Source organism: Cornus florida, unplaced genomic scaffold (genome assembly GCF_030987335.1).
Source record: "Cornus florida cultivar Cherokee Brave unplaced genomic scaffold, ASM3098733v1 CherokeeBrave_3.0.0_Hap2_Chr06, whole genome shotgun sequence".
NCBI classification, from domain to species: Eukaryota; Viridiplantae; Streptophyta; class Magnoliopsida; order Cornales; family Cornaceae; genus Cornus; species Cornus florida.
Window position 1 is genome coordinate 98,519,673 of NW_026775576.1, and position 11,138 is coordinate 98,530,810.

General features: G+C 34.1%; 1 protein-coding gene and 1 pseudogene across 1 annotated transcript; both read left to right on the forward strand.

The window, feature by feature from the left end:
- Window positions 1–1,951: 1,951 nt before the first annotated feature.
- On the forward strand, window positions 1,952–4,294 carry LOC132313256 (transcription factor DIVARICATA). The gene is made up of 2 exons (XM_059811952.1): window positions 1,952–3,140; window positions 3,478–4,294. The coding sequence occupies exons 1-2, from the start codon at window positions 2,716–2,718 to the stop codon at window positions 3,980–3,982; spliced, it is 930 nt and encodes a 309-aa protein (XP_059667935.1). The 5' UTR covers window positions 1,952–2,715; the 3' UTR covers window positions 3,983–4,294.
- Window positions 4,295–7,964: 3,670 nt separating this feature from the next.
- Window positions 7,965–8,852, forward strand: LOC132313257 (DNA-directed RNA polymerase II subunit RPB7-like; annotated as a pseudogene).
- Window positions 8,853–11,138: the final 2,286 nt, after the last annotated feature.

Consider the following 11,138-nt stretch of genomic DNA (forward strand, 5'->3'; position numbering starts at 1 on the left):
CCTTTAAAATGTCATATAGGCACTTTTTAAATTTATTACAAGTGACTTTGACAATACATCTATGTTAAAAATTAGAATTGGAATCTAGTGCAAAAAACACTCTTAAAATATTATTACAATACATATCACATTTTTTATGCGCAAAAAATACTCTTAAAATTTTAATTTGGGACAAATAAGTCCCTATAACAAATTTAAACCTTAATTTGACTAAATTATTTTTATTGAACTATTTTATAAAATATATAAAAATAAATAATTTTGTAAAATGATCAAAAAGAACACTATTGGAAGACGCCCCTCACATGCAAAAAAACACCCTTAAAGTTTCAATTTAGTGCAAATGGGCCTCTCTGACATATTTAAACTCTAAGTTGATTAAATTACCCTTATTGAACCATTTTATAAAAATAAATAATTTAAAAAATGACTGAAAATGACATTATTAGAGAACGCCGACATGGACAAGTAAAGATAAAAATAAAAAATAAAAATGAAAGTATAAAAGAAAAGTAAAGATAAAAATAGAAAATAGAAATTAAAATTTAAAAAAAAAAAGTATAAAAAAAGCAAAGAAAACGAAAATAAAGTGAAAACTGAAGAAAACAAATTTGCTCCAAATTCCGAAAATCAGGGTACACTTATATTGAGATTTTTTTTTTTTTTTTTTTTTTTTTTAACAGTGTTGGTAGGAAAAATAAAATAAAATAAAGAAAAAAAAAATTGTATAAAATATTAAATTGAAATCTCAACAAATTCAAATTCTTATTCTACAAATTTTCAAAGTTTCCAAAAAAAAATAAAAAAACAAAAAGTTTAGAGATATTCATAGAGAAAAAAGTTTTTTTTTTTTATTTTATTATTATTATTTTTTTAATGTGCACATAACACCCATATGCTATGAAATTAGTAACATATGTATACCTCCTTGGGCATGCCAAAACGGGTATTATATCGCTAATTTACGTCAGGAGATGTATTTTTGCACAACATAAAAAGATTAAAATATTTTTTTACTCACTTTTTTAAATAGGGATAAAAGTGCAATACAAAGTATACTCTGCACTTATCCCTAAGAATTGATACTAATCAATATATTAACTTTTTAGGATCATTTAATTTGAGTTTTTAACATGGCAAGCAAGAATTTGATACTGATAGAACTTCAAATTGTACATTGAGATGCTAAAATTTCAGTGCACTTGCCCCTGAAATTACTATCATCAAAACATGAAGTTTGGTGGAGAAAAGCCAACTTTTCCAACCCATGGGCTGCTCCATTAGCAGCTCTAGGGGGGGAAAAAAAATCCACTTGAAAATTTTGATATATTAAAACTGCGACACGAGGAGCATAAAATTGGCCATTGATAGCTCGAAGGATCGCAAGTGCATCTCAAACACTACTCGGTGAAAGCCTCTGCAAGGGCTAGAATTATTTGAATTGACAGGTAAATTTTTCAAACTATGTACAAAATCAACAAAAGTCGCTCAAAATGTTCCCAACTCAGCCAAAAGAACAAATACCCATTTGATAATCAAAATACCCTTTATATGAAATTACAAAAATAATCTAAACATTTTTTAAGAAATAAACACACCCAAATCAAATACTCATTCTGTGTGTGTGTGTGTGTGTGTCCAGAATCTTATTGCAAAAATTCTTGCACTTGTGCAATGTTGTACTTGCACCTGTGAAATATGTTTTTTCCTTTTAGAAAAATAGGTGTGCAATAATTGTTTCATATGTGCAATGTTGCAGCAGTGCAGTAAGATTCTGAATAGGGGGAGAGATTAGTGTTTAACATTATTATATATGGAACAATGGCCCCATATGCATCACTTTCAGAAATGACAGATTGTTCTTCTTTGCTTTTGATTGGGCAGCTCTCTCTCTCTCCCTCTGTTTGTTTGTGTGTGTGTAAAGGCCATATAATTAGGTGTTTTTGGGTACTTTCCTTTAGAAGCAGCCCCCACAAACACCATCCCACCCAATCACAACCCAACACCGTTTAACCTCTCTTACTATTCTACTATGTTTTTGCTCTGTTCCTGTTCATCTCTCTCTCTCTCCCCTACGACATAAGTACAAATTACTGGCATACCTATATGGATTCATTTCCTTACTCTTCGAATTCTCTTTGAAATTTCCTTCTCTTTTGCTTTAGCGTCCAACAAAACGAAGAACCAACTTTTTCCACTCTTTCCTCTCTAATTCCTCACAATTTCTCCATTTTATCTGTTTCTCTCAATTGGGTTCCTCCTCCTCTTAAACAATTTTGATTGTTTTTGCAGTTCACTTTCTCAAACATTTCTTTTCGTCGGTCTTTTGAGTCTCACTTTTTGATGTCTTCAAGTTATTACTCTTCTGTTCTTCGAAAGGTTTTTTCTCATTCTTAGTTTTTATGTTGTTTTGGATCTAAAACAGTGTCAAAGGTGTTTCATTGAGAAGCAAGATCTGGTTGTTTCTATTGTTTCTTGAATTCTACTTGGGTTTAGGAAAGTTGGGTCTTTCTTAGGTTCCTTATCTCATGCTTATGTCAAAAAAAGTTTCAGATTCCCTTCAAATGCTTCTTGATTTAATGCCTTTTTGGTCATAGAAACCTCCACTTCTCTGCATTTCCTCTCTGGGATTCTCCTTCAATGAAAATTATGAATTATATCACGCCCTTCTAGTTATGCCCTCCAACTGTACACTGTAATTACTATTCAGAAACAATGAATCAAGGAATGGAAGTTCTCCCTCCATCATCATATCTTTGGAATTCAAATTGGCCGTTCGAAGAAACCAAGAAGACGAAATGGACACCGGAAGAGAACAAGCAGTTCGAGAGGGCTCTTGCATTATTCGATCCGGATACTCCGGATAGATGGTATAAGGTTGCAGCCATGATCCCCGGCAAGACCGAGAGGGATGTGTTTGAGCAGTACAAGGAATTGGAAGAAGATATTAATGACATAGAGGCAGGGTTGATACCAATACCTGGATACACAACTAGTTCTTTCACATTGGAGTGGGTGAACGATCAAGGCTTTGATGGATTGAAACGGTTCTACAGTCCTGGTGGAAAGAGGGGCTCATCTGCCCGGCCTCCGGATCACGAAAGACGAAAAGGTGTGCCATGGACAGAGGAAGAGCACAGGTAACACTTGTTATAGGTTTGAACTTCTATGCTTTAGTGATTAATGTACTAGCATGGTTATAAGACCAAGTGGATTTTAGCATTAGAATCTCACATGCCAGCCTTGCTATATATGGTCCTGCATTGAAATTTATTTTCTTGCTGTGATATATAAATTGACATAAAGATGATATTTTTGCTATATTCTTACAACTTTTTATTTAGATGAACTGTGTACAATTGCATTCGTGAAAAGGTTTACTATCTAGTGTCTCTTTCCCTTGGTAAATATATAGTTGGATAGATGTTTTTGTATCCTTCTGTGGTTTGTGATTTGCATTGATGATTAAAACTTCAGGCAGTTCCTGATGGGTCTTAAAAAGTATGGTAAAGGGGACTGGAGAAATATTTCTCGCAAGTTCGTGACTACTAGGACCCCAACTCAGGTTGCTAGTCATGCTCAGAAGTACTTCATCAGGCAGCTTTCGGGTGGAAAGGATAAGAGGAGGTCCAGCATCCATGATATCACGACTGTCAATTTTACTGAAACTAAATCACCTTCACAAGATGATAATCGACGTCCTCCACCAAATCACTCTATCACAGTTAAGCAGCCACAGCAGCACTTGGATATGAATGGCATAACCAAAACACTATATGACTGGAATGCACCAAATGAAGGAGCCTCTATGGCTTTCAACCTGCCAAATACCAGGCTGATCCTGGCACCTCATCGTGGAACTTCTTCATATGGACTTAAGCTTCAGGAGCAAAATATGCAGAGAGGAACTCTTCATGGACCCCCTCTTCATGGACCCCAATTTGGACCGTATAATTTTTCAGATGCAATCCACACTGTCTAGGATAATTGAAGCAGAGATCTGGAGGTACTGGAAGGTAAAATTTATCTGTGACATTGGATGTCTTTGTCCCTGCTCTATAATAGTCTTGTGTGAATATGTTGATGAAGACTTTATTTGATATGATTGGACTATAAATAAATTACTTCACTTCATGGTTTTATGTTCATACTGTAGGCCATGAACCAGAAAGGAATGCTAATATAGGTGAAATTTGAGGTGTTTCTCACCTCAATGTTTTGTTGTGTCATACATGTTTTGGGAATTAGTAAGAACCAGAAGATATTTACAGATTAAATTTGTATGTGTTGATAATATTGCCATCTCATATCATAGTTTCTTTTATGTATGACCTTGAGGAAAATGTGCTTACTCGCGTTAAGTAAACTATGGAGCTTCCAACCTCAGCCTGTCAATAAAATTCAGGATGAGTTAGATAAGTTCCTTCTAAGGATAGACTCAGAGCTCTAATTTTCAGGCAAGAATGCTTCAGTCAAACTTTGTTACTACAATTGGTCATCATGAGATGTCATGAATCAATCAAACTAGAGTTTACCTTGAAACTTTCATTGTATTTCTTCCATTGCTTGGTGAAGTTTGTAAATTATTGTTTAGTATCTACCTTTTGGTAATAAAATGATTTGACCTTGTGTTTCACCATTTTCCTAATGTATTTATTTACTTTTGGAGATCTATATGTAGTTAGTCTTGAAGAGAAATGGAGGATAAATTAAAACTGTTATAACTTTATGGGGTGAACCATTCTTTTGGAAAGGAACATCTAATTACCTGGCATGGTTTGACACATTGAATCATTTTTGTGCTCTTTACGCGCATCATAAACTGAGTGGAAGAAGTTGAATTGGACAAAGGCAATGCCATCAGATGTAAATTCAAAATTTTCTGAGTCAGAATGCACTCTTTGAGTTGACATAAAACAATCTGAATGCTCATTTGCAAAGCCTGTTTGGTGTAACAAGACTTTTACCTTCCACCTTCCTTACTTGACAGTTTGATAACAGAACTTTAACCAAAACTCGGTCTATATAAGATTCCTTAACTTGCATCTTATGCTTCATTCCATCTTCTCTGTCTTTGTTCTCTATTTGAGGATGACAATTTATCTTTTCCACCGTCCTTGAATGAGTATTATAAGCTGAAGAAGATTCTATTTGACATTTCAGTCAAATTATTCAATGAAAGAAACAGGAATCTTACAGCAGTATAGCTGTTATTTCTTTTTTGTTTTTCTGTTTACTTGTTCATTAGTCGATATCTTTTTTTCTATATTTTCTTTTTCCTTTCCAAACCACTAGTCCTAGTGCTAAAGAGTCGCATCTTCGACAGATTCCCTTTACCAGTCATAAATGTTATCATGGTTTAGAGATTCTTAAGACCAATTAAATAGAAAATGATTAGGTCTAAGCATGCACCAAGTCCTATACTCTCTTTGTGACCCTGTTCAGGAAGAAAGGGTATCTAGCTTTGCCATTAACAAGATAATATAGTTTTTTACTTCACATCACAAAATGGCTGTAGGATTCTCCCTTCGAGTGATTAAGTATCATTGTGACCTTAAGTCTCCCATAGTAGTACTTCCAAAGCAAGAATCTTTTTCCTAATCAAGTTTAGTGCAGTACTAATCAAAGATCTAATCATTAACTGACAAGACAATATACCATTGTTTAGAAGTTAATTGTGCATATGTTGAGCTAAAGAATTGCAAAAATCAATATGAAACCCTTTGACCTATACTTCCAGGGAATGAAAATGATTGGCATGTCTCTAACCACTTCTAAAGCAGCCAGTTAAATATATTGGACGCGTGGCGCGCCTCCCACGCGTGCACGATGCACCAGTTTTATATCATTCTGCCTGCCATCTAATACCTTCCACCATCTCTCCATTAAGATTCCAACTAATTCTCTAGGTTAATCTAATTATGGTTTGAACAAAATCTCCAAGTGATTATAGTCTAGAATATCAGTAAAAAGTTGATTTTATAGTCTCTACTGTTCCATTTTGCACCTTTTCATTGTTGTTTGCTAATTGCTGGTACAAACACCTCATTATTGCTGCTGGAATCATCATAGAAAGCCTACTAGTGCCCACCAACATCACTTGCACATATTATTTTTGGTCCATCCCACCAAACAGAAAGATTCAAGGCAACATGAGCTATATGACCATTCCTATAATCTTTTCTGGTAAATGGTAAATATGGCCCACTTTACTTTTGAAAAAGATCACCTTTCTGCAAGTTGCACAAAAAGCACTTTGGCTACTTTATTCTAATTCTTTATATGCCTCTCAAGTATATTTAAGGCCACATATCTTGTCTCACAACCTCAATTTTGGTGTTTTATGCTTTTCTTTTTCTTCATTTAGATGTATTCTGATACCTTGCTTCAGAGTGATTAATTAACACACACACACACACACACACATATATGTGTGTGTATACACTCACACACACACAAAACACACATCAATAATGGTTGTAAATAAATTTCTACTACACACAAATAGAAAAGAGAACTAAAGAGAGAAAAAGTTCCAATGAGTGGCTCATGTGGATCTAAGTTATGTTTCTTTATGGTGCTTCCTTGTAGGACCACCGATGTCTGAGAATGATCTTAAGTGGGATCTTTTCTACATATCAAAGAAAAGAAACAGAAGTGGACAGGAGGAAGTAGATGTCTTATAAATCATCATGATCATTTGACATATCAATAATTTTCATATTAAGTCCATACTAATGGCTGCATTAATGAGATACAATATGTAGTAAATGGTAACAAACTCATATATGTTCTTAGAGGTGTTAACAATACCTAAAGCATATATTAGTTGCACAAAAATAGTAGCTGTCAGGAAATCAAAAGCCAATATTATGAGTTTTGATCTTGACTTGAGCTGCAAAGTTGATGATTTAATTGTCTTGTAAGCCCACGGGGTTGGCCTAGCAGGTGAGAACTTGGGCTCTGATGCCTCAAGAAGTATCAGGTCTCAGATTCAAATCTCTGGGTAAACAATTCCGTGGAGGGGGGTGTGTGAATATCAATTAGGGAAAAAAAAAATTTATTGTCTTGCTTCCCTTTATCATCACAAGTTCTAAAGGATGTTCTTCTACTCTTGTGGCATCAAGTTTGCTACTTGCAGAGGCTCTTTATCTATATTCTTCTGCTAAATTCTCAGTTATTTATTCTCTTCGCTCCCTGTCAGAATTATATTTATTTTCTTCTGCACGTGTGGTTCAAGTTGTTGATGTTTAGAAGAATGATAGTCAAACACTACTATAATTAGGGGGGAAAATTGAAAGATTTCAAAATCAGTTAATTAACGGTCGTGGATATTGGTGGCAAAGTTACCTTCTTTTATTTTCTTAACTGACCTCTGAAAATGTCACTAGGTTTCATGCATGCTCATATCTAATAAGAGCAATTTTCAACAAAACAAGGTTTAAACTCACCACAAACAGTTTGTGTTTCTGATACGTTGTTTGAACATGAAATCATGTTAAATGTTAGATTGCAAGTTTACCTATTTACCTACCATTTAGGTTTCTTACATATTACAAATTACCATATATGAGTACACCTACCGTATTAGTATATATAAGTTACTTGTTCATCAGAATCATCACTCATCTACCCCCAAACCTTTTCCTATATGGTTACTTGTTCATCACTTGCGCACCCCCAAGCCTTTTCGTATATGGTTACTTCTTCATCACTCACCCACCACCAAAACTTTTCATATATATAAGGAATAGTACTTTTATGACATCTCTTACATCAATTCAATATAATATTATTCTCTCTTTATTTTTATTTTTATTTTACGTTGAGAGAGCTCTCAGACTCCATGCAATACAGGACTTCCACGCCGCCCAGTCTCAGGAAGCAAAATTCGTAAATAAAATCAGCTCAAAACCTTCCACTGCTCTCTCTGCAGGGTCCGAAACTACATAGCAATTGGAAAAATGTTTTTCCACATGGTATTGAAGCGAAACATGCAACTCCACCCTCTCCACTTTGGCCGCGACCTCCGAGAAAAGCTTGTCGCCAAACTGATGAAGGATGTGGAGGGCACTTGCAGCGGTCGACACGGATTTGTGGTCGCGATTACCGGTATAGAGAACATCGGCAAATGATTATTCAAGACAGAACTGGGTTCGTGACCTTCCCTGTGAAGTACCAGTGCGTTGTATTTCGACCCTTTAAAGGGGAGATCTTAGAAGCTGTTGTTACTATGGTGAATAAGATGGGATTTTTTGCTGAAGCCGGGTCGGTCCAAATTTTTGTGTCCAATCATTTAATACCAGATGATATGGAGTTCCAATCTGGAGATATGCCTAACTACACGACTTCAGACGGATCAGTTAAGATTCAAAAGGACAGTGAAGTTGGATTAAAGATAATTGGAACTCGAGTGGATGCTACAGAAATTTTCTGCATGTGTACCATAAAAGATGATTTCCTGGGTGTGATCAGTGACCCTGGCGCAACTTCATAATGCCATCGAATAGCACGCAATGGGCATGCCTTGCTTGCTTAATTTTGTTTCAGAAATTCCAAGTAGTGTTGTTGGTGGCACTACATTCAATATCGTGCGACTAATATAAGAGTATTACTGTTACGTGTTAGTGTAAAGATTGCTTTGATATATGTTCCTGGCTAGGAAAAAGGAAAGCTGTTGGCCGAGTCTGGTTGCACTCCATATTGTATGAAGTTGAGCTATTCATGGTGTGAATGAAATGGGTAAACTTGTAATCTAACATTAAATTTCCTAGTACAGCAGACAATGCACAATCTTAGTTGAAGTTGAATTCAAACACATAACAGAGGACTGAAAACGAAAGATGGCACTCTCATTTTATATGCTTGTCATGAAATCCAGTGAAAAATTAGGCTCTCTTGTTTGTTTGTTTGGTTGTTCTATTTAGTACGTTTTATTTTACCAATAGTTCAACCTCTTTAATGGGTTTCATAAATGCTCAGGAACAAGCTCCACGGACCAAGTTATGGACTATTTGCTACTCTATATTGGATCCTCTGCTCACCGGCAACACACCTATATATATATATATATAAGTTGCTGGAAGGTGGAAACTTCAACAACAGGTTTTGTAAAATATTATTAGTATCTATTTAGAAGTTGCTTACTCCTTTTAGTAGATAGTGAGAACAGAATGAAGAAACTGTGACCTAATCCATGGTGTTCAAAAATTCAGTATCTTCCAAGTTAAATATAAGAAATGGTATGGACCAATTTATTTTTATTTTTTTTCGAATGATAAGAAAAAAAAAAAAAAAAATGTTGCCCTTAATTGTTTCAAGGATGATCCATCAGTAATGAAGAAAGTGGATCTGCAGGATTAGTACAGAATAAATTGTTACAACTAGTGTAATGGCTAATGCTGGAAGTAACAAAATTTGCTGTGTATTTTGTTTAACCCAATACCATTAGTCAGAACACTTATGGCCATATCTAGTAGCAGATTATATGTTTCTCACACACACACACACACACAGAGGAAGGTCAAATAGTCAATTACACGTTATTACTTTATCAGACCTAATCATACTTAATATTTATTACCCACACACACACACACAAATAGTCAATTACACGTTATTACTTTATCAGACCTAACCATACTTAATATTTATTACCCACACACACAGAGGAAGGTCAAATAGTCAATTACACGTTATTACTTTATCAGACCTAACCATACTTAATATTTATTACCTTAAGAGCATTTCCAGCGGTATGTTAAAATATCTTTTTATGTAAAATATACACTGTCACCTATAATGTGTAAATTTTTTTCATCTTCAACAGTTTATTAAGATACATTGCTACATCACCAATGTGTAAAAAGGTTGTGTAAGTACACAACCCTTTTACATTACCAAATCAACATATTTCATTTCTCATCCCTCTTTCTCATTCCTCTTTCTCATTCCATTAAAGAATCAACCATATATTAAGTAAGTTTGTAAAAGTTATGTGGGATCCTGGCATGACACATGGTTGATTGTTATTGGAAGATATATTTTTACACAAAAGGTATAAAATAATCTTTTGAGCTAAAATTAAATAATTTAAAATTATTGTGTAAATTCATCATAACATATCAGATTTACACAAAAAAAATATATATATACACAATGGTTGGAGATGCTCTAATAGTCAATTTACCATAGTTTTCACGCATTACAATTTCTTTTAAATTTTATGCACAAATACAATTAAATATCCAATCTCATCATGCCAATTTTGGAAATAGTTTATGGTATCAGAAAATCCAATGGGTATATTTTAAAATATCTCAAAAACTATTTCTATTACTTAATTTCTTTTTTACTTTTTTCGGTGGTTGAAAATAATCATGCAGAAATATTTTGGCAATGCCATGTCAAGTGCACATAACACACACACGCCCCCCATTTACCACTTCACAGTTTCTCCAATTTAAATCGTCATTAACAAGAACTTTAATACTACATGTCTAGCAATTCGTGGTACTACTTGCACAGGTAAATCAAACTAAACCTTATTTATCAATTTGTAATGTAAATTGGAAACTCCTTCTCATGCCATTAATCTATCATATACTTCCAATAAGCCAATTGGTTCCCTGTACTCTAGATACATGTGGAACAATTCTTAAATTAATTTCCGAATGATAATCAACTTCTAATCGAAAATAACTAAGATTGCATTGCTGGGTTAAAAGAACAAATTAAGAACGAAGTGTGGAATAATTACTGAATAAGCTTTTTCCATAGGTTCAAAGGATACCAATTTTTTAGGGTTCGTGAATAAGCTTTTTTTATTTTTTTGTTCTTTTAATTTTTTTTCTTTTCAATTTAGGGGGATTTTTTCATAAGCAATGATTACAAATTTATAAACAAATTTACTATCGGAGGTTGTAAGGAAAATGGAAGAGATTAAGGAGGAGAGAAATTGAATAAATGTATTGACTAAATATGGTAAATTGACTATTAAGGTAACAAATATTAATTATGGTTAGGTCTGATAAAGTATTATGTATAATTGACTATTTGACTATTGATCCGCTAAAAAATCCATTCTTTTGAACCGCATGAGAGTGTGCCTGTGCATATATATATATATATATATAGAA